Below are 22,862 nucleotides of genomic sequence, written 5' to 3'. Positions count from 1 at the left end.
GTACAGCTGTCAGGAGAGAGGCAGCGCAAGGCCATGCATCTACAATGCCCTAGATCCGTTCCAGGGTACGATGGAGGCCAGGAGACACGTCTACCCCGAGCCGCGACGCCAAGATGCTCCTCCGCGCCCTCACCGATTCGACTTCCAGGTTTTCCGCCTGGTCGGTTCCAACTTCCAACTCATCGACGCCATTGACCACGAGGAGAGCGCCTGGATTCCGTGGCGGACCTCGTCTCCCGCTTCTTGGCTTCCACCGTTCATCACTTCACCGTCATGTAGGTCGTTCTCCTCCCCACTCATCCCACTTTACCGGCCTAACCCCCCCCCCCCCCCCCCCCCCCCCCCCCCCCCCCCCCCCACCCCCCCCCCCCTATCTCCCCCCCTCCCTCCCCTCCCCCCACCCCCCCCACCCCACACACCCCGCCCACCCCCCCCCCCGCTTGCTCCTCCCCCCCCCCCCCCCCCCCCTCCCCCCCCCCCCCCCCCCCCCCCCCCCCCCCTCAACTTCTAACCCTTTTGATATCGGAATTGTTCTTTTGTCTCAGCTCTCGACCACCCCGACACAGCAATACCCAGCATTAGCAGACCTCCCCCCCGTCGTTCTCTCTGTCACTCTGCAACCCCTGGCGCGGCACCATGTGCGAGGAACACTCTCGCGGCGAATCATATCGGCTGAATCGGCTTGACAGGCCCCATCTACCGCCCGTGCGGCGCCATCTGCAGTGCATGTACGGATACCTTAATCAATCTCCCTCCCCTGGCCTGCACCTCTTACAAGCTGGGCTCCTCCACGTCCCGAGCGTCCGAAGATATCTAGTTCTCCAACTTGGATCCTCACCTCAACCTGAGAGAAGGCGCCATCGAATAGGGAATGGCACAGAAGAAAAAAATAAGAATGGACACGGGACGGATACTTACCAACGATATCACGAACTCTACTCGTTCCCATATTCCAATCAGGAAAGCGGCTCGGTATCCGTCACTGTCTGGGGGGCCATGCTCTCAAGAAAGCTCTAAATCCTGATGGGAAGATGAATCTTCTCGTAGCTCGGACACACCTTTTCAGTCTTGACGGCTAGACTAGCTCGGAATCAGTCCAGGAACAAGGGTTTGCTTGATGTGACAGGCACAAGCGCAGAACCTTCTCTCCCTCTTCCTCTTATCTCTTACTCACTCGCAGTCACAGACGCTAGCCAACCGCAACGAGGGAAACCGCCATCCGGCGTCGAGCACGGAGAATCACTCGCATGCGCATATGGCGTGCCGGCCTGGGCTCGTCACGGAGTTATCTCCAATTCGCGGTACCGCTCGCGGGCATTGACGGAGCCCCCACCCCCTGAACGATAATTGCTTTACCATTATCGAGGCCTGTCTGAAGCTATGGTAACAGCTTATTCACAATTGCTCTGACAATCGGACAGTGAGGCCTCTTTGCATGCCCAACCAGCTCGGCGAGGCTTATATCCAGTCGGCCGGGTGGAGTGCGCGCGCGGGAGGCCGGGGGCTCAGCTGTTTGATCCGAGCAAGCCGGAGCAAATATCTCGACTCCTCAAGATCCATTTTCAATGACTCCATGATATTTCATCCTGGCAATGGGGGAAACGCTCTACGAAAACGGGGCGTGGCCTTTGTCGTTGGATACCGCAAGTGTCTAGAGCGAGCATATCACGAGACAAACCAAGGCATACCACCAAGATCGCACATCGATACCAACGTCAACCCAGCAAGATCTCGTGCTGTCGCCTCGCGCCTCGCTCTTCACTACTTCAGGTTACGCCGCCGCTGCGATGTATTGCGCCGAGGTCCGCGACGTACTAGAGCCCTTCTCGAATAACCATCCCGGGCCTATGTACGGAATGCAGGTGCCATCGATGTCGTGGGTGGTTCATACTGGTCTCGACACCTTCGGACGGTTGAAGATGCCGCAGGGTTCGAAGAAGTGGAGCTCTTGAGACCGGGAGTGAGGTTTCTTACTCCAAGCTCGGGTATTATGCGAGGCTCCTATTGTTATGGAGCAGGAAGCTCTGGCCTGATGGAGGCGCATGCTGTCTTTGGCCCCCCAGGTATGAAGCACCCGAAGCCACCACGACCGTGTTATACGAGAAGTATCGCAAAATGACAATGGGCAGATGAGGCTCGACACTTGACAGCACTACACCTCCATCATCGACCTTTTTGCGATAACTCGTACTGGATGATCATGAGCGGCCTCGGGTGTGCAGTGCAGTGGTATGGGCGCTTTGCACAGGATGCCCATCTGTTCCTCCATTGAGACCAACTACCCAAAAAAGATGTTTCATCCCGTGTTGTAGATGACGGTACCGGGGAATGGAATGGGATGAGATGGTAAACACTCATAAACGGCTGATGGATGAGACACCCGCCCTACAGGAAGCAGGCCACAGTGAGGTGAGTGCCTACTTTCGTACCCAATCGGGATCGTGTAAGACGCTGCAAAGAGAATACCAACAGTTCTATGCCCCAAACTTGAAGACGAATTTGTCATGGTGGTTGTTGAAGAAAGGCAAGAAAAAAAAAAGAAGCTCGACACGACCATTCGTTCTGGTTCCCACCGTTTCATACGTGTCTCAAGATGGTTCACCAAGAAAGCGACTCCACCCGGGAAGGCAACAACGTTCTTGGGGATTCTCTGCAGTCCCCCCCCCCCCCCCCCCCCCCCCCCCCCCCCCCCCCCCCCCCCCGCCCCCCCCCCCACCCCGCACCGCGTCCCGCGCGTTCTCTGTGTGGGCCCGTTCGTGATGCTGCTCACCTAGTTGCTCCACCCCCGACCGTCGTAGGGGTTTGTTCGGACCCCCCCCCCCCCCCCCCCAAAGATTCAGACTCCGCCTCCGGGGGAAAGCCTCCTCCAAGAAATCAGGGTCCGCGATTTGTTTTGCGCAAAAGCCTTTCTTTGTGCGAATCTTACGAGCTTTCCCGGAGGCAGCCCGAGGAGAGAAAAGAGTCGACCTTTTGTTCTTGTTCTTCTCTCCTCACACTACTCAGCAAGAAGCCGTCCTCTCCATCATCCAACGCAACCGCAGCCGCGCTTCCGGTCCCTCACCCCCTGTCTTGCTACAATTGGATTTCTCTCCACCTTCCAAGGGGAAAAGATCAGACGGGGAGGACACGGCACGGCATGTTCATCATCGCATGTGGAGTCCCAACCAGCGATTAGGAAGCTCGAGTGAGATAGAGTTCTCGTCACATGGGAGAGCACAAACTTCCATACGCGGAAAAAGATGGTCGCGCCTTTTACTTCGTACGCATGTGGTTTGATACCGTGTACTCCGTACGCTCAAGGCAAGTGAGGTAAGGTAGGGGCAGAAGAATCGTTGGCAAAAAAAGAGGTCGGATAGACTTCATCTTCTCTTTTTCTCCCCTTCGTGGCCGTGGCCAGAAAAGGTAAAAATCTAATGTTGCCCTCCACGCTCTATCCCCCTTTGGCCCGTCTCTGACCTCTCACTCTCCCTTTCTCATCTCCCGTCTTGGGGCGAAACTTGGAAAGAAAACTTATTTACATCCAAGCAAGCCCAACACTCGCCTCAGCTGCGGATGCCAATGCAGCAATTGCGGTCCGGAGCCGGCGCACGCGTGCGTGCTTGCTTGCTTTTGAAAAATTGAATCCATATCCCTTCCCCCTTCTCCATGGATTCACCTCCCTTCCGCACGACCGGAACGAAAAAGGCTCATATCAGACGTGCCAGAAACTCTCTCAACGCCATTCCATATGCCGTCGTAGAGTCCGCAAAGATGGCACAAAGCAAAAAAGGTGTAACCCCCCAACCACCCAAAACCCCTCCAAATAAGTACTAGTAATTATCGTTTGAAAGATTGGTAAGAATGTACAATACGCCTCAAGGTACGTTTTTGGAGTCCCGGCGTTGCCCTCGAGCTCGGCATTGGCCGAGCTGGGAATGAAAAAGAAGAAGGGAAAAAAGGTTGAGCATAAAGGAAAAAAGTGAATTCACATGTCTTCGTGAAACCTAGAAGCCGAACCCCGAGAGCCCCGAGACCCGTCCTGCGAAGGTAAGGTCCGACCAATTGGGTCCCGACCGGGGGGCTGTAACGGGACGAACGGCGGATTTGTCTGCGGAGACGCGGCCGGAGGCGGGAACGGCGCCGATTCGGTCACTGGCGTTCGAGCCGGCGACTCTTTGAAGACCACGACACCGCTGACTGGCCTCATGGGCGAGCCGAGTGCGAGGCGTGTTGTTTGACCGTTGGGGTCGAAAAAGGCTTGAGAGTCCCGGAAGTAGACTGATTCGTCATCGTTCACGGCGGCTGAGGTGCCCTCGCGTGGATCTGTGTAACCGTCGCCTCCGGCTTGTAGCACAGAAGGCAGTTTCCTGCCGGCTACTCGGACAAAGCCTCTTTCGCCGGTTTCGGAAGGCTCGCTAGCCCTCCTTGAGGAAGGCTTGTGAGCCACGGCCATCGCACCTGCTCCGGCCCCGGCACCAGCGGCCGCTGTCGTGGGATCAAACGATAACGACCGTTGAACCATTCCGCCGCCATTGCCACCGGGTGGACCGCCGGAACCGGTCAGGATGCCTCGTTTGCCGGCGCTGGCCTCACTGAGGCGGAACCGTCCACCGGTACGCTTCTTCCACCGAAGAGCGAGGAATACCAGCACCACAAGGAAAGCCGCTCCAGCCAAACTTCCTACGACGCTTCCTACGACAGTTGCCGTTGGCGTTGGCGAACCGCTACCGCTAGAATTGTCCGAGGTGGAGGTTGAAGTGGGTGCAGCCGTCCCCGCTGCGCCGCCGCCGATTCCACCAGCGGTCCCATCTCCGGAAGCTGTCGCTTCATTTGAGGGCGATTGCGAGGCGCTCGTGGTAAAAGTAGACGTGCTCAATCTGCTGGAACCCGAAACCGAGGTCGATGCCGATGTCGAGGTTGCAGTCGAACCCGAGTTGGAGCCCCATGTCGTCGACGACAGGGATGAAAGTATTGATGAAGTGACGCTTATTGAGCCAGACGAAAGCTGGCTAGTTAAACTGGTTGTGGTAGAGACTGAGGTTGAAGAAGAGTTTGTTGACGTAAGGAATGCTAGATATTGGGTCAGCTGCTTCGGTCTAGGACACGCGACAAAAGGGGAGGCGGCGCACAAATTGTCGAGTTTGACTGGCCACTCAACGTAGGGTAGAGTGACGGCGTAGCTTCTGAGGGTGCTGGAGTCGATAAAGGATCGGACGTCAAGGAGATATCTTGACTGGTGGAAGAGTCGGTGGAAGTGGATGTGGTGGGCGCCGGTGTCGACAGTGCTGAGTCATTCGTGGTGCTAGAAGATGTCGTGGAAGAATCGGTGGACGAAGTTGAGGATGGTACCGCGGCAATTGACAAGTCAAGGGCGGCACTGGTGGTTGATGAAGCATCCACGGTGGCGGCCGTCGGGAAGATGGTCTGGACTTGGATAGGGGAGCCGGTGGCATCGACTATTTGAATGAGGGAGACGGTCTGGACGACGATTCTCGGTGCGGCGGCACTCGACGAGGTGGCGGCGTCGGGGCTGGGAGTCGTCGGGCTGGGGTCGTCGAGTTGGCGATGGTGGTGATTCGCATTCTCGGGGGTGGCTGCACGTTGGTTGTGTAAATGGTAATGATTGTGATGGTATGAGCGGGCCTGAGGGAGTGAAGACCCGCGCAGTGATTTAGTCATGGCTTCGATGGGGTGGCGTTGGGCCAAGTAGGCAGAGGCTGAGCTTTTGCCCCGGCCGTTGTGTGTGGTTGGTTGTCTTTTTTGGTAAACTGGGGGAGGCGAACTTCAAGCCGGCGTGTTCCCAGGGCGGGACGGAAATAAAGATAGAAACAAGGTAAACGAGTGACTGGTGTTGGATCACCGGGTAAGTAAGCGAATGTGAGCGAGTGTGTGTGTGTGTGGTTTGTGTTTGGATGAGAATTGTCGATCTATTCGAATTTCATTCTTGGCATCCTCATGGCCATGTGTCGATAAAATGGTACTATCGTCTGGTGGTTGGTGGTTGGCGGTTGTGGAAGTGGTGGTGGTGTCCTGCAACGGGCCGCGCGAATGCAATTCCCCCTTTCGTTCCGGATCAACAGATGGTCGTTCTTTTTTCCCTACACTCTTGCTGAAATTTCCTCCGGATGCCGTATGTGCGAAAGTGCGATTGCCCCCGGAAAGGACTTAAAAAGCCAACAACAGGAAGGGACCGTGGACAGTTCGTGTCAGCCGTTTCTCGTTGTTCGTGTTCGAGATCCTTTGTCTCCCTTGCATCCGCCAATTCTCATGGCCGATGGATCAGGACGATGGCATGGCGGCGTAAGCGTGTGTTGCTGGCAGGAGGCGAAGAGGAGAGGACCAGAAGGAGTCGGAATGGGAGGAGAAGGAGGAGGGAGGAGTAGAAGAAGAGAAGAGACAGACAGACAGACAGACACACAGGCGCCGCGGATGGGGGGGAGGAGAGTGGAGTGAGCAGGCACGACGATAATAATAGGCAATGGATCGATCGTAGGCCGGGCTCTAAGGTAAGGTAAGGTAAGGTAGGGTAAGGTACTCCGTAGTGTACTCCGTAATAACATGCAATATCCGTTTGGAAAGGGAAACAACGCAGGTCCAGTCAAGTGAGAGAGTCACACCTTTTCGGTCAAAGTTGAGCGCTTCGACGTGAGGTGGGCGTCGCCCTGTTCACTTCAATCTGTTCTTGCCCTGGGAAGTGTCTGGGGGGGCCCTTGGACTTTTGGTAGAAACAGAGGAGGACATTGGCACTGGGCGGTTGGAAAGACAGAATTGACAAGAAGGTACTCGGTAGCAAAGCACGAAAGGTACGCAGTAGGACTGGCACACAGGCGCAGATTGCAGTCACTCGCAGGTGGGAAGATTTCGATAATCTCGCTTGATATTGGCGAGTGGCTGCTAGTTGGAGGACATCGCGTCCCATTGGCCAACCACACCTCGCCAAAGTTGCAGTGAGCAGTTCCACTGTCCACTATCACGGGGAGCGGCCCCCCCCCCCTTCTCTCAGTGCCCCCAGTGGCCCCCCCTCCCCCCTCCACCAGCAATGGGGGCATGGGCCGACCAGGAACGGGCACCATGGGCCAGGGACAGGGGACGGGGGATGGGCAGGGAACATGCACCCCATCGCCATGGCGTCCCTGTCCTTTTCTCTCTTGCTGCTTTCTTTTCTATCCCTCTCACGTCTTCCCATTTGGTGCCTGTCACATCGAGGCCCGCACAGTACGCCAGTCAACACACGGCGTATCATCCAACGCAACCTACGCAGTACCCCCCGTACCTCATTGCCAACGACTTCAATCGTACCTTATGGTCCATGGATACACTGTACACTGTCCATTGGCTTTGGATGGAAAGGCAATGGCTAATCGATGGACAGACAGGTGAAAGCACAGGCCCTTCGGTGGCATCAAGGCGACAGAGAAGAAAAGGAAACGAGAAACATCCCGCCGATCAAATCAGAGGTGACAGCACCAGCACACACCACCATCCGTCGGGATGACATGAAATGAGATGATGCATGGGACGAAAGAGGCACAGAGAAGAAGCCGACAAGTCTGACTAAGGCACCGCGTCAAAAATACGTACAAGACACACGAGACATGGACACACGAGGTCCAGGAAAGGAATGGCCTGCGCAAGCCCGACGAATGTGTCTCGTTTTCCCTTACAAAAATCTTTATTTGGCTACGAGGTCCGTGTCCGTGAGCAATTCAACTCGTCTTCTGCGCGTTCAATTGGCGCCGTTGGTTTCGCCCACGAGATCATGGCGGCGCACGCGGCGCAACCCGCTCGACCAACTGCCATCCAGAATCCAGAAAGGTCCAGACCAGACATGTCTCCCGGGTACGCTATCTTACGACACTAATAACGTGCCTACGGATACCTACGGATACCAACCATGACGAAGCATCTTGACGCTAGAGACAGAGAGGTCCATGAAGGATCGCCCACCTTCCCCAAACCGATGCTTGAGGAGGAGGGTCAACGGCTCTGCATCTGCACTTTGGAGATTCGGAATCCAATGGAATAAAAAATATCTGCGAAATAAATGGGCCAACTTACGACGACACGAGCCAGTATTAGCGACTCCACCACCCCAACTTTTCGTACGTTGTCTTCGTCGCTCAGCTACGGCTACCGCTGAACTGGTGCCAGCATTTTAATAGTCAACACTTCTCACGGCTTGCAGCATAAAGTTCGCAATCCTTCAAGTCCATCGTCGCTAGACGGCGCATGACGAGCCAACCACAGTGGAGAATGGAAGAGAAGAAATTAAGAAAAGGAAAATACAAGCAAAAATTCGATCCGAGAATGCGACCAAAAAGTTTGTCCACGCATGCATGTCGAGGAGGCATGCCCCAAAATCAACCTGTGTGACCACCATTGAAATCTTTATCTGCGAGCCGCCTACCTGCCTGACCAGTACTCTTCACTCCCCCGAGGGTTGTGCCGACTCATTCGCGCCTTCTGACCTGAAGTCAAATCATTCGCAATCAGTACCTACCAAAGTCCGTTGGGCGGCTCTGTTGGGGGCAGCTTCGTGGCTTTTCCTCACCTCGTACCGCAGACACCCTCCACCTCGTATTCACCACGAAGGAGCCAAACTTTACGAATTCAAGCAAATGCTCGCTTCTCCTCGTTCACTATCGCCTTTGAATAGAGTCTTCCACAAGCCGAACATGATGTTTTTGTTTCTTCTTGTGGCCGCACGGATACGGCATACAGTGCGCGGTACCTGCATATGCATCTGGATCCCTGGCTGGGGCTCCATTTCTTGGGGGCCCTTCATGGAGTTCGTGGGGCCGTTCACCCTTTGGCTGCCATGGCCGGCGCCCCGGGCGAAGAACCAAACGAAACGTGCGGACGAGACGGACGGGACGGATTAGCCCCTCTTCATCCTCCAAACGCATACTGCGTAGTATCGAAAGGTGTTATGGGCGAGGGGAAGGCATGCTTCCAGGGCAAGAAACCCAGCGAACGCCCAACGCAGAGAAACAATGGCAGAGCACATACCCGCATCAGTACCTACACGAAATGAATATTGGCTGTTGTACATGCGACCTAGCCTAGGATTCCCCTCAAATCTAGCAAGGTGAGCCTGGCGAGGTTGCAAAAGATTCAAAAGACGGGTAACAATTGACTCCCGTATGCCGAATCGACCAAGCGAAGACGATTGCCAGACTCCTTCAACTTTGACCAACGCCTACAGAAGTCTACGGATAATTCTACGACGATAGGTTCGTTCTAGAAGCGGGTGGCTAACAGACGTCGAGCACCCACATGCCTTTGAGATGGGAGGGGCCTCCATCTGGTTTTCTCTCCTAGTGCACGGCAAGCCTCGAGCCTGCTCTGTCGCCTCTGTCTCTGCGTGTTGGAAGCTTGGCGAGGCTCGGCGATCATGGGACGAATTTCGTTTCCATCGAAACAAACACTGGGGTAACCTGGAACCCCCGTCTCTTCTGATGCCCCCTTTCCCTTGCCCCGTTATATTTCTCGGCGTGACGGAACTTGCTCTTCACTGCCTCACTGACAATGGAGTCTTTTTACTGGCGCCAGTGGTACGAATTACCCAGAATTAAGGTGTTCGGCTTCTTCCCCGTTTACAGGTCATAACTTATGCGTTATCATATAGGTTTCATTTGGCAAGTTGAACGATTGTATGTATGAGACGATTTAGCGCGTCTCAGGAGGCTCTCTGAATTCTGGGACCGTCGAATGTGCTTTCCTTCCCTTGCGACATGGCAGCGAGCGTTGTCCAAGTATTCGCACATTTTGGCATTCGCACCAAGGAAAGATTGTCATTCGAACCACGGCGTCATCCAAGACCAAGCACGGCACTGGAATGACAAGATCTCCACGGCTGTACGTAATCCTCCCTTGAACCGACCCCCTCCCCGACAGGCGTAAAGTGGAGTTCAATGAAAGAAAGGCTTGCACCTCTTGGCTTGTCGAACGTTCGACAGCCTGGGGGTGCAGTCGATGGTTTGGCTAAGACTGCTGTGTAGTGCAGATGTTGTGCAGCGTAAACGTGGGTAGACTAACCACAGTATCCGTACTCCGTACCACAGGAACAAGAGTCGAAAAAGTGCGCGAGACAACAATGACTCTATCCGTCGGAAAGCACGTTCATTACCATCCCGGTGGGTTTTCTCCTGGGCGCGTTCCCGAGACGACGGGCAGCTACCCTTCTATAGCTCGCATCGAATTCTTCACTTCTACTCCAAGAGGAGCCGCACTGAATTCCACGAAACTGCGACCAGCTTAGCGTACAAGTGGCCGTGTCCGTGGGCCAGAACACACGATGTCTGAGGACGGATAGCCGTCTGCCGTCTGTCTGTTCTCTCTTGTTGTCTCGTTTTAGGCCCCATCCTTCTGGAAACCTTGGACCCCGTCGTCCCGACGGACGAACGTCCACCTGAAGATGAGGGAATTGGCGCCGCGGAACCATGTCTATCAACTACCGGGCGCCGTTTCGATATTTTTATTCTCCTTTGGCGGACCGTACCTGGCAGCAAGGCAGATCAACCAGAAACAGACAATAACAAACCCTTCGATGGAACCCGTTCGAGGTTTTCTAACAAACTTTTGTTGGAGTGGGCGACGGTTGCAACGGAGAAGAGCGACGATGGAGTCTCCAATCTAATCTGTGTAATCTCCCAAATGATCCATCACCCATGGCGATGCCCTGCCGGCCCCTGCCCTACCCTCGGCCCCCGAATCGAGGAAAATGACCGCAACAGGACGATGGGGCGTTCATCTGAGAGAACAGGGAGTTTTCTCTCTCTCTCAGCCAACCTGATTTTTAGAGGGGACCATCTTCAAGGGGGTTTGGCAGGCATAGAGGATATCGAAATCAAACTTGACGGTCTACGCCGTGAAAGGTGCTGATTGGGCAGGAGTTGGTGGTCTACAAAACCTGCACAAATGCAGGGCTCAATTTTGATTATTACTGCTTTGTCTGGTTCGTTGCACACCTGCCGAGTATTAAACTTCTACGCGTCCAAGCACTGAACCAGCAAGCTCATTAAAGCACAGATAGAGTTCGCGCAGTTGTTGTATCGAAGGAAACTTGGAAGGGAAAGCTGCCAGGGTGGTCCTGTTTGTGTGTCATGAACCAGTGGAAACGCTGTAATTATCCTTACAAGTCTCTTAAATCTCTGAGCGAGTGATGCAGTGGTTATTGACGCCCGGCTTGGCGTAATTATCAATGACAGAGTCCTGCTTTTTCTTCCTGGGACATTGTTGAATAGTCGAAGACTGGATGAGGCTCTCGAGGTGAAGAGGGAAGCGATATAGACTAACTGCGAGTCAAAAGTTTGTCTCGCATAGCCCTGATGGCTTTCTTTTAACGCTTATATTCAAGCGAAGCCTGAACATGCGTATCCGTAACGGAGTTCCGAGGTAGGCAGTCAGGCGCGGCCATAAACTTCCGACTTGGCTCATTTGAGCCCTGCGCTCCCAGGTGCCGACTCTGAATGTCGCGATTCGCGTTCTGGTTGCGACCTGCGATTTGACCAAAGCGTGGCTGACTCAGGCCCAACGTTTGGGTGTAAGTAAATGGCTGTGCTGCAGATACCTTACGCGGTAAGCGGTGCATGCAAAACCGACGACTCAACCGCGAGCCGCGCGAAAACTGGCCGTATCAGATCCGAAAACCCGAGGACTGCAACGGCGAGGGCAACGCGAGGAGGTGAACTGGGAAGTGGTTCGCCGAGGAGGTTACGACTGCTTTTGTTTCGAGGTTGCAGCATGTCGTCATTTCCTACTTGCCATGGATGCCAACTTTGGGTGGGAGTGGCTGCCAAACGTGGCTCCGGCATCTTTAACCGCCAGTGGGTGGCGGGAGCCAGTCACCTAGCCACTACATTACCTTACCTGGGCCAGTGCCCGTCTGGGGCTTATCGTCTGATGGCCTGATACAGGCAAGCGCAAAGTGGCTGTGGTGGCTCGAATGCTCTTTTCTTTCCTCTAGAGGCTCTAGGTCTCCGACGGGAGGTGACTGAGATGCCTTCTTGCCGTCGGGTACTTCGTACTCGACAGCTTGTTAGAAAAATAAAAATAAAGGTAATGCAGTTGGCGTACGGATACCTGTCCACCTGGGAAAACAGGGCGCAGCAGCGGCGCAATGAGGTTTCTCACCAAAAGGTATCCGTATTAATAAGGTCAGGCAGGCCAGGTAAGGTAGGAGAGACCAAGTACCCGAGTTTCGCTTTTCCCGCGTATCCTGTACGGCACCGCACCACTCGGGTACTTCGTACCTCCACTCTCCAGCAGTCATCCCACAGCTGAATCCCTACCTCTACCTCTGGCTTCTCTACCAACCTTGCAGTAAGTACCTGATCTCGACCTACCAAGACACGGCAAAGCTACAGTACCTTGGACTCATCAGGGCCAAAACGCGTGCGCCTAGGCCAGACTCTTGCATCTTGCAGCAAGCACCCTCAACCAAGGCAAATGTCAGTGAAATAGCCCACGGTCTCCTCCTCCTCATCCTCCTCACCCTCATCAATGCCCGTTGGCCGTGACGGGTCTCTGGCCCTCCGTGTTATATCTGGACATCCGACTCCATCATTCCTTCTTCCATTTCCGTATCGCAAAACACCTCTACACACGGTCACGCCTGGAGGCTCTCATCCCTAAAAGCATTCTTCGCCGTGGTCGCCCTTTCCTTCCTTTAACCCCTCACCAAGCTTTACGGCCCCTGCACCCCCTTCCCCCTCCTATTCCACTCCTGTCTACATACACAGTAGTACAGATAAAGTACTGCACATTCTAAACCTCCACATCATACACACCTGTCTGGGCTTTGCCCAAAATCTGACGTCATGTCCGGTTACGCCTACGACGGACCTTCGTCCTCGTCCGCACCACCGCCGCCCTACTCCGTGACCGCATCCGCCTCCGGCTCCGGTCACTTTGGCTCCACGTCCTCAACCCAGTTCCCGCCCCCACCTACCGCCGCCGTCGCCGGTCCGTCCTCGGGCTACCCTTCCTCCTCTGCCGCCGACGGTCTCGGCATCGTGGACTCCAAGTGGCGCCTCGCCGATCCTAGGTCTTCATCGGCTCACTCGCTTGCCCCGTCCACAAAGGACCGCGACGGCGTCACCCGCCGGACCCTGCTCGTCATCTACATCCACGGCTTCTACGGTAACGAGTCGTCCTTTCGCTCGTTCCCCGCTCACGTCCATAATCACCTCAAAGAAGCTCTTGCGGAGACGCACGTCGTCCATTCCAAAATCTACCCTCGCTATAAGACGTACAAGGCCATCGATGTGGCTCGTGATAATTTTAGCCAGTGGCTGGAGCCGCACGAGTCCGACTCGACTGATGTCATTCTCGTCGGACACTCAATGGGAGGACTGCTCGCCGCCGAGGTTGCCATGATGGTATAGCTTGCCCATGTACATCCAAGGTCGATAGACAGCTTGACTGACATGTTCTTCAGCCTAATCGGCACCCGTACAGACGCCACCCGTACAAGCATCGTATCCTCGGCACCATCTCACTGGACTCACCGTTCCTGGGCCTTCACCCCGGCATCATCGTCGCCGGAATATCCAGCTTGTTCAGACCGGCCACCCCGACAGAGGAGAAGCCAGAGCACGAGGCCCTCAACCAGCTAAGCCCTACCAACTCGGCCCTGACCAGTCCCAACCCGTCCATGTACACCCTGGAGACGACGAGCTCACTCGGTGCAGACCTCTCGCCGCACCCGAGCAACACACCATCCATCTCCTCGAGCAATGCACCACCGCAGCAGCCGGATCCTACCTTTAACCCATCCTTCTTCAACGACGTGAACCTTAAAGATCGTACCTTTATGAGGCGACTGGGACACTTTGCAAAGAAGCACAGCCGCGAGGGCATCTGGGACGCTACCAAGAACCACGTCATGTCTCATCTCGAATACGGCGGCTGCTTGGCGGATTATCCCGGTCTGAATGCTCGGTACAACAAGCTCCGCGCCATGGAGAGCGTCGACCCCCTGCAGCACATGGGCGATGGCAACAACGTCAACCGGCCGGCTCAGGTCAGGGTCCGCTTCATCAACTACTACACACTCAGCTCGGGCAGACCCAAGAAACCAAAGACGCCAGACTCGCCAAAATCCCCCGAGTCACCAACGTCCCCCGAGCATCGCGCGGCCCCGAGCACGTTGCAAATCGGCTCCCATCTATCTCCACCGTCTTCCTCGACGCCCAGGATCTCTCTGTCGTCTGATGATGGTCAGGAAATGGAACTGCTCGAGCCGATTCCGATGGAGGACATTGATGAACGGCTTTCGACGCTCCACGAGGAACAGCAGGCACGGTTTGACCATGATACAAAGGCAGGTTCGCACTCGACCGACGCGCTCGACAAGGAGACGCGCGAACCAAAGGGTAAGGAGAAGGAAGGCGATGTCGACTCACACGAGGAGCTCAATACCGACACCCAAGTCGAAGAAACCGTGCCTGTTTCAACTTCTCCAACCGTGGCGGCCGACGAGACGGAGAAAAGTCCCGAGGCCGGTGCAGCGACGCCCATGGGAGACGTCATACCCGAAGCAGAACTACCGCCCATCCCCGACCTCCCCGAACAGCCGACGCCCCCGGATCTAGATAGGTACACGGACAAGGACGCCCGGAAACAGGCGGAGAAGGAAGGCAAGCGCGCGCAAAAGGCGTACGAGTCTGCCGTCAAGAGCCGCGACAAAGCCATCAAGGAGCGTCAGAAACTCGTTGAGAAGCGCCGCAAAAAGGTGGAAAAGGAGGCTGCCAAGGAAGCGCAGAGGATCGAAAAGGAAGGGCTGAAGCTGCAAAAGGAAGAACAGAAACGGCGGCAACAGGAGGAGGAGGCGGCCCGGAGGGAAGCGGCTGAAGAAACGCACGATCAGAAGGAGGCGCGGAGGCTGGCGGAGGAGGCCAAGAGGATGGAGAGGGAGGGGAGGAGATTACGCGGGGAGCCGCTCGATAGTGACGCCGATGACGATGATGATGAGAAGGAGGAGGAGGAGAAGAAGAAGTCTGCAGAGGTCGAGGCCGAAATGGCAGCGACTGTTATTGCCGGAGCCGCGGCAGCCGTCAAGGGCCGGCCGCCCGCAGTCGCCGCACCATCTTCGTCCTCTGCGGTATCCGTCAACACCACCACCAACAACGACAACGACACCGCGATCCCGAGCCGTCCCAAGGCCGTCGCCGCACACTCCAGCTCCAACTCGAAAGCGAATGCCAAATCCAACGCCAAACCAGACAAACCCAAAAAGGAGCGGAAATTCTGCACCCTGCCCGGCAAGAAGAACGGCAAACGCGACGAGACGTGGGTGTCGGTGTACATGGAGGGCATGGACGAGGTCGGCGCCCACTGCGGCCTCTTCCTTCCGGGCCCGCACTACGACACGCTCATCGGCGACGTCGGGGAGCGCGTCGTGGCGTGGGTGCAGGATGACTTGAGCGTCAGGGCGATAATGGAGATGCCTTGATGGGCCTTGGTAGCCTTGGTATCCTTGATATCCTTGATGCCGGGGAGGTTTGGGCACCTTGACGTTGTAATCTAGGGTACGTACGTGGACTTGGGGAGACGGGGCAGGACGAGGCAGCAGGACTGTCCGTGTCTAGAAGGCGGGGTAGTCTACCTCAGTGAAGTTGATACCGAACAAGAAACATTCTACTTTGGTACAAAGTAATCTTGCTCGTGACATGAACATACAGTCGAATCAAGAGTTCGAGGTGTAACAACCCTGAAGAATAAAAACGCATAGGCGATTTCACAATTTCATACAATATCTAGTGTGTTTGTGTGTTTGTGTGTAGAGGCCTTCTTCACGCCTTCTATTGGAATTACTTGTTTGTGTTTTGTTTGTGTTAGTGCTACAACGACCCAGCCTCTGAAGTCCCCCCACCCACCCCCTTTGCCTTTCTTTGTGTGTGTGGGATTGTGGGAGAGGGGAAGAAATGATTTTTTTTTCTTTTGAAAAAGTGTCCGGTGGTGATGGTGGTTTGTGATGATTGGTTTTTGCGGTTTGTGGTGGTCGTGGTTCGTGGTAAAATGATTCCCGTCCCCTTTCGTAGCAGCCCTTTAGAAATGACCTTCCCCTCCTCCTCCCCATTGTGAAGCCGCGTGGTATTTTTTCCCCCGTCCCTTCTTTCAGTCGGTCATGTTTTTTTCTCGTTTGCCCAACCTCGACTGAATGCGTTAAAAAACCGGAAAAAAGCAAAAAAAGGAGTAAAATGGTAACAAGGAAGTAAGTTGATCCCCCTGAACGCCCTGCTGGAAGTGGAATAATTCATCAAAGGGGGGCAGATATGCCCCCGTCCAACCACCGCCTTTGGCCCCCCCGTAACCCTCGAAGCGGTACCTCTTTTGACGCGCGCATGTTGCATCGTCGTCAACCGCTGGCCCTCAATCTTCCTGCGGAACTGCCTCGTGGTCATTCAACGGGCATAGATCTGATTCGCAACCCAAAACTTCAGTGCCAGCAGCAACGTGCTTGCAGACCCGCGATATCCAACACGATGGCCAGTCGTGGAAATGAGATAAAAGCAATAGTCGGGCTTAGCCCTTTTTGCGAGCGTTTCGGCGGTTGCCGACCTTAGCCGCCGGAGGTGGCTTCTAAGCACCCACGGCGCTGGATCCGTAGCCTTGCGGACGCATCGTGTTCGGGAACGTCTGGCCGTTGCCGTTATCCTGGCGTAGTGTGTTAGATCAGTTACGCCTTATATAGATGCAATAAGGCCAACCTTCTTACGACGCTTCTGACCTCCCCTATCATCGCCATCTCCCGTAGAGTAGCCGTCGTCAGGGAAGCCTTCGCCATATCCCTCGAAGCTGTTATCACCGTAGCCACGCTTCTTGGTTGTCCGTTGAGGACGAACAGCCCCCTGAGGCCCCTGTTGCTGCTTTCGCGCAAAGGGGTTGGGTGTGGTTGCGGATGGCGTACCTGGGGCAGTCACCTTGCCACCGAGACCCTGTCTCAAGGCTTCCATGCTGCCCGGGGTCAGGTCTCCGAGAACTGAGCTGTCCCAATCCTTAACAGGAAGCGGGCCCTTAGCCATAGTCGTTGCTCGGTTGAGCATCGACTTGACAGTAGCAGACAGACCACTGGTGATAGGGTCGTTCCGCGTGCCCCAATACTCGGCATCGGGAATCTCCAGCAATTCCCGGAAGCCGTGGTAGACCTCTCTCTTCTTGTCGCCACTCTCGCCGTCCTTGTCTCTCGGAGCATCCCAATCCTGGGCGACGGAGTCGAAGCGGCCGAGAATTCCGAGTTTCTTGATTTGACCCTTGTACGTCTTCCGCAGAGCGTTCTTCTCACCGTTGGGCTTTTCGCGAGCGACTTCTGCGGCGATACCCGAAAGATTGAACATCTCGAAGAGGTCTTCCGTGATACGCGGCAGTCTCTCGTGGTGCGCTATTTAGCTCAGTGTTAACCAAATATGTCCGACATTGAACCGGCCCAAAATACTAGATAGGCCGTAGGGGAGGGAAGATGGCAAGACAGAGACAGCCTGCCACGGAAACAAGGGACTTTGAAGGGAGCCTTACGAGTTTGGCAAAGTAGGTATTTCTCTCCGACATCCAGGTGGAGTGCCTCGATACCAGTTTTGCTATCCTCGATGTGGGCTTTCTTCTGATCTCGATCACCCAAATCCTCGAGTGGGCGCTTGCGTTTATGGGGCGAGTCATCGCCCATGACGATGTCCTGCGACATATCGGAGGGCTGTGATGCGCTGCCGTTGACGCTGTGGGCGGGTGTCGGCAGAGTTGTGGCTGTTGACGGGGCCGAGCTGTTCATGCTCGATGTGAGATCGGAAGTTGCCGGAGAAAACTGAGAAGGGCTTTGAGGGGTTCGAGGATGGAACGACATATTGACTTCGCCAATGGCAGGAAGTTCGGATCGTCTCTTCGTCGCCGCGGGCGTCGTGATCGTGATTGCTGCGGATCGGTGAGGGTGAGGAAGTCGAAACGGACCAAGGATTGGCGGCTGCTGTCACAGCGTCTCCGAATCGGAAGGCGCGAAGAAAGAAAAATCACTTTCTTTTCCCGAAAAAGCCTTTCAAGATCCCTTTCAACCGGATTCCACGATGCGCTCGATAAGAATGTTCGCTCTGGGCGAGATCAGAGGATGAGGGGGTTGTTGTGGCGAGTCGCGCCAAACCGCCGACGGCTCTCAATCCCCCGATGCAGCGTCATGCACCACTCTCGGCTTCCTCGTGGATCGTCGGCGCCTTGTCGTGGGGGTTAAAAATTTTCCTGATGACGATTTCCAGCAGATACACTCGTAGCGAAAGTAATCCGACGGCGATAGAGTGCTGTCTAGGGTCGGTGGTCGATTTGTGCCGTGATCAAGCCGTCAGGTCGTGGTGGAGTTGGTAGAAGTGAAGTCTGAACGGCACAGCGTAGAGTGAAGGGGGCGGACACATGAGCGAGGCAATTTGCTCGCTTAACGGGGGTGGCCGCCTGGGCTGGTACGGTGCTGGGACTGGCTGGGCCGTGGGTTGCGCTGGCTGGCACTGGGAAAAGACACTGGCGGGTTAGGTACTGCTACCGCTACGGAAAGGTAAGGTCGGGTGGGTGAGGTAAGCCTGGGCTGGTTAGGTAGGTTCAGAGGGCGGGAGGGAGGGAAGATGGGGGAGGGGGGGAGGGTGTGAGTACCTACCCTACGTGAGTCCCGACGGCGGCGGAAGAGGGAGTGAGGTGGGCAAATGGCAGTTTGCCGCGGGAGTGGCAGACAAGACTGGGAGAGTGGAGGGAGTGAGCCTGACACAATAGGGGGGGTGGGAGAATGAGAGTCTGCTGTTTCTGGGACCAGAGCCAAAAGCAAGGCCCCCTCCACCAGTGAATCGTCCAGGAAACCATGGCCACCGTGCTCCGACACCCGACACCCGATCACCGGGCCCTGACGGCTGGACTCTTTGGAGTTGAGGTTCACCACGATGGCACGCACCCACCCTGCCACCTCGAGATAGGAGGGGCGTGGCCGGATCAGGCAACCGGCAGGCAGCGTACCTGACCAGCCTGGGAGCACATCTTACATAAGCCAGACCAAGGTGCCCAGAAGTAACGATACCACGTTGTGTACGTAAGCCCCGAGGTACCGCACCCAAGCTACAACGCCGCAGCACACACATCAAAGTCACGTGGTACTGTATCAGCCCCACACCGCGGAACGGGCCAGGCAGGCTCTGCAATTTTTAAACCTCGCGACCGCGAGCCGCCTTTTACTCTTCTTCTTCTCTCCATAAACCTAAGACCACCTTAATCAAATAATCGCCAGCCTGCAACGATTTCACATCACATTCTACGCTGCTGGACGAGACCTGAGGATGAGTCAAGATGAACTCTTTCAATGCCCTTGTTAAAAACAATCGTCAGCGAGGGCCCCTCGTGCGGCTTCCCATGATGCGACGATCACCTGATGCAAGTTTGGACATGCCCTCGTATTGAGGTGCTCTTTCTCTAGCTCTCCGCTATACGCCTTTTTGATATGTGACGTGATGTTGGTTACCTTGCCATCTACAACCCACATTTGGTAGAGCTCCGAAAAGGAAGTTGTCTCAGGCCCATAAGCAGTTAGGATCATGGCTCCTGCATCGTCAAAAGGTACGTAGTATATAGACCATCATGCCCAAATGAACACAGTCCCCTTTGGAGATGCGGATGACACCCATGCATCTGGTAAACCGATTGCTCAGCCGCGAGGGCGGCGGCTTTGGCCAATGCACTCGACCGGGTTGGGCCTGCGGAAAACTGGCATATCTGAATCGCTCTGTTATCACAACTCTTTTTTGGAAGCGCGCGGAACCTTCCAGCTCATGCGGCTAACAGTTTTTCCCGTCATCCAGGTCCACACAGTATTCCAACACGAGCACTCTGCCGAGGCATTGGAGGGTTGCATACTCTGATACTAAATGGCCCATCGAAGGCGGTGTTCTTAGGTATCTGCCACAAGGTTGGTCGGCTTGAGGATAGGCTCAGATCTGACAATTAAAGAGTATATCATACCTTTGTTCCTCACTTGCGTTTGTTCTTTGGCAAGAGTGACATTTCAAGAATCCCAACCATACCCCGTTACAAAGAGCTTGGTATTATCATTTCATTCATATGCAGAATGCTGCCGCCGTATCCCTCAAAACCATCTCCCGCAATGACGCGGAGCACCAAAAGCAGTCCCTCAATCATAGCCAACCTCAAATTGCATTCCTGTACACCTGCGCACCCTGGTTCCGGAACATGATTGTATCCCTCCTCTGCATGATCATCAGCGTCCTGTTGAGGGCCTGCTCGCTGTACCCCTTCTGTTCGACCATCTCGCGTCTCAGACTCGCGAGACTTGTGCCCCATCCAACAGCAAGACGACGCTTGAGTTCCGTCTCTAATCTGCTGACTTCCTCGTTGAGCTCTTTGCTTCCCTGGTTGCTGCCCTGGTTGACAGCATCCATCGTGGAGCACAGGAACAGTCTGATGGCCTCGTCTACATGCTCCTCTGTTGCAATAGGAGACAGCGTCAACTTGGCCAATGATTCGGTGATACGAACAATAGCCTCAAGTTGACGAACGGTGATAGGAATAGAAGACCTTGTGTTGGCCTCCATCTCAGCCGCGTGGACTTGTCTACGGATGGAAACGAAATGGGAAGAGAGCTTTTCAGCAGCCTCGGGGCTGAGACGAGGAGCCATACGTCTGGAGTTTGTTGTTAGCATTTGATCAGTAGGCATGCCGATGGACAACACTTACGATTTGCAGTAACTGAGGTACCTCTTCATCTTTTCGACTGGGATCTCAGATTCGACCTGTTCCTCGACGCCTCGGCCGCCCATGTGGATGCCCATGACGTGCTTTGCTATCCTCTCGTCCTTCTCTCTGGTGTGTTCATCCTTGACAATGAAGATCATGTCAAATCGTGACAAGATGGTGGTCTGGAAGTCAATGTTCTCGCCAGGAGTCTTCATGTCATCGTACCGACCGAAAATCGGATTGGCCGCAGCAAGCACCGATGTCCTTGCGTTGAGAATTGTTGTGATACCAGCCTTTGCGATCGAGATGGTCTGCTGCTCCATGGCCTCGTGGATAGCCACACGGTCCTCATCCCGCATCTTGTCGAACTCATCGATACAGACAACGCCACCATCAGCCAAGACCATGGCACCTCCCTCGAGATAGAACTCGCGAGTTGAGGAATCACGCTGCACCGACGCTGTGAGACCAGCCGCTGAAGAGCCCTTTCCGGATGTGTAGATGGCAATTGGCGCGCACTTCTCCACAAACTTCAAAAGCTGTGACTTGGCGGTACCAGGATCACCAAGCAGAAGGACGTTGATGTCTCCACGAAGTTTCATGCCGTCGGGTAGAATCTTCTTTGAGCCGCCAAGGAGCAGACAAAGAATGGCCTTCTTGATATCTACGTTTCCATAAATAGATGGCGCTATGCAGTCTGCCATAATGTTGTACAGATCAGGCCGCCTGCTCATCTCGAGGAACTCTTGCTCTTCCTCGTCAGAGAAGAGAGCCTGGCCACGTGCGGTTTGGTCCATGTCAGTCTGGATGCCTACTGCCCGTAGGTACGGCGTACGGATAGCGACCGCGCCACCAGTATTTGAGTTTTTGGTTGCCTTGTTCTGGTAGATGGAAAAGATGCCCATGACCGTACATCTCGAACCGGGAACGACGCGGTTGGTCAGGTAACGATCTGCTGAAATCAGGACATGTCTAGGGAGTTCACCAACAGGAACCTGATCCGGAGCCTCTTGTAGTTTGATGATTTGCTGGTCGACGAACTTCGACTTCTCGTGTGACACAAAGTATGGATCGAGAGGGCATTTTGGTGTGGGGTCGTTAGGTATCCTCTGTCTGCCGCACTGCCTTGGGAGGGTGACGCCGGTAAATCCTCCTAGGACAGGCAGATTCGCGGTATGGGCGCAATTACGGCATTGAATAGACAGCGAAGTAGCTTTGGAAGACATGACAGAGGCGCCAATGACAATGCCCGGCACTCGAACGAGACGCGAGATTGTCATGGAATCTAGGTTGCGGATCGAGACATCCTCAGCGTTGGAGTGGAGCAGGAGTTGATGTTCCGGGAGGTCGACCTTCGTCAGTTGAGGATATACGATGCGGTGGGTACACTTTTTGAGAGCAGCCTCGAACTATTCACGGCGAGGTCAGTATAGTGCTAGAGCTCGGGTCGCACGATGGAGGCCTACCAAAGGAATGATTTCGGCGGGCTCTGTCACGAGTCTATGTGCGAGTTCCTCGTTGTAGTTGATGAGATCGCTGATATCGACATCGCAGTAGTGCTTCTTGAGAAGCGCATTCTCCTTGAGTTGATTTCTATACAAAGCTGTAAGTAATGCGACAGAGCCAAAAGGCACCCTTGGAGCAGTCGACGGACCTGTAGATGTAGTCATTGTCGTGTCTGAAGTGGAGGATGAAGTTCTCTAGTTGGGTCTGGGTCTGAACCCTGCTGTCATCGTTCTGATCGAACGTCGCCGGGAAGACGTGCGACGAGTAGACTGATTGCCTGTCCATGGTAGTGCTTGGTGCTGAGTTGTGGTTGTTCACGAAGCGATGTTGAGGATTGAGACTGCAAATGTGGATGGAAGGAGGGGCTCTGGGTTGCGCAGGGAAACCAAATTCGACCGAACGCGCCCCCTTTACCGGACGCGTAAAGTGGTTTATTAGCGCGTTTTCGAAGTCCCCGGACCTGAGTAGGTGAGCTACGTACCGCTGCTTGCAGATAAGGTGGCCTTCGACCTTACCTTATCTTATCCCCACGTGATGTATCAGCAGCATTCCCCAGACAGCACTAGCACCTATTATGCGGGTACCTTAGGGGGGCCCTTGATTGTACGCTACCTCTCGGGAACGTGGCTCAGCATTGTGAAGCATGCGCAAAGACCAGCTGTAAT

At 55.0% G+C, this 22,862-nt stretch overlaps 7 protein-coding genes across 7 annotated transcripts; 4 read left to right on the top strand and 3 right to left on the bottom strand.

Moving 5' to 3' along the window:
* Positions 1-70: 70 nt before the first annotated feature.
* On the top strand, positions 71-1,952 carry CABS01_06924 (uncharacterized protein; the record flags this gene model as incomplete). Its single annotated transcript, XM_060540289.1, has 4 exons — positions 71-275; positions 690-728; positions 1,422-1,481; positions 1,696-1,952. 4 exons carry the CDS (start codon positions 71-73, stop codon positions 1,950-1,952), a joined length of 561 nt encoding a protein of 186 aa, XP_060403973.1.
* A 2,012-nt stretch (positions 1,953-3,964) lies between these two features.
* Positions 3,965-5,658, bottom strand: CABS01_06923 (uncharacterized protein; the record flags this gene model as incomplete). Its single annotated transcript, XM_060540288.1, has 2 exons — positions 3,965-5,049; positions 5,109-5,658. The coding sequence occupies 2 exons, from the start codon at positions 5,656-5,658 to the stop codon at positions 3,965-3,967; spliced, it is 1,635 nt and encodes a 544-aa protein (XP_060403972.1).
* Positions 5,659-6,027: 369 nt separating this feature from the next.
* CABS01_06922 (uncharacterized protein) lies at positions 6,028-6,432 on the top strand (the record flags this gene model as incomplete). The annotated part of the gene is made up of 1 exon (XM_060540287.1): positions 6,028-6,432. The coding sequence occupies one exon, from the start codon at positions 6,028-6,030 to the stop codon at positions 6,430-6,432; it is 405 nt and encodes a 134-aa protein (XP_060403971.1).
* A 656-nt stretch (positions 6,433-7,088) lies between these two features.
* Positions 7,089-7,340, top strand: CABS01_06921 (uncharacterized protein; the record flags this gene model as incomplete). Its single annotated transcript, XM_060540286.1, has 1 exon — positions 7,089-7,340. One exon carries the CDS (start codon positions 7,089-7,091, stop codon positions 7,338-7,340), a length of 252 nt encoding a protein of 83 aa, XP_060403970.1.
* Positions 7,341-12,800: 5,460 nt separating this feature from the next.
* On the top strand, positions 12,801-15,436 carry CABS01_06920 (uncharacterized protein; the record flags this gene model as incomplete). Its single annotated transcript, XM_060540285.1, has 2 exons — positions 12,801-13,361; positions 13,421-15,436. 2 exons carry the CDS (start codon positions 12,801-12,803, stop codon positions 15,434-15,436), a joined length of 2,577 nt encoding a protein of 858 aa, XP_060403969.1.
* Positions 15,437-16,566: 1,130 nt separating this feature from the next.
* CABS01_06919 (Rox3 mediator complex subunit) lies at positions 16,567-17,821 on the bottom strand (the record flags this gene model as incomplete). Its single annotated transcript, XM_060540284.1, has 3 exons — positions 16,567-16,641; positions 16,695-17,365; positions 17,500-17,821. 3 exons carry the CDS (start codon positions 17,819-17,821, stop codon positions 16,567-16,569), a joined length of 1,068 nt encoding a protein of 355 aa, XP_060403968.1.
* Positions 17,822-20,144: 2,323 nt separating this feature from the next.
* CABS01_06918 (MCM2/3/5 family protein) lies at positions 20,145-22,482 on the bottom strand (the record flags this gene model as incomplete). The annotated part of the gene is made up of 4 exons (XM_060540283.1): positions 20,145-20,637; positions 20,692-22,100; positions 22,158-22,284; positions 22,346-22,482. The coding sequence occupies 4 exons, from the start codon at positions 22,480-22,482 to the stop codon at positions 20,145-20,147; spliced, it is 2,166 nt and encodes a 721-aa protein (XP_060403967.1).
* Between the last annotated feature and the right edge of the window lie 380 nt (positions 22,483-22,862).

This window comes from Colletotrichum abscissum (genome assembly GCF_030869225.1).
Source record: "Colletotrichum abscissum strain IMI 504890 chromosome Unknown Scaffold_14.1, whole genome shotgun sequence".
NCBI classification, from domain to species: Eukaryota; Fungi; Ascomycota; class Sordariomycetes; order Glomerellales; family Glomerellaceae; genus Colletotrichum; species Colletotrichum abscissum.
The sequence above is the reverse complement of the archived record's forward strand: the minus strand, read 5'-3'. Positions and strand labels throughout refer to the sequence as shown.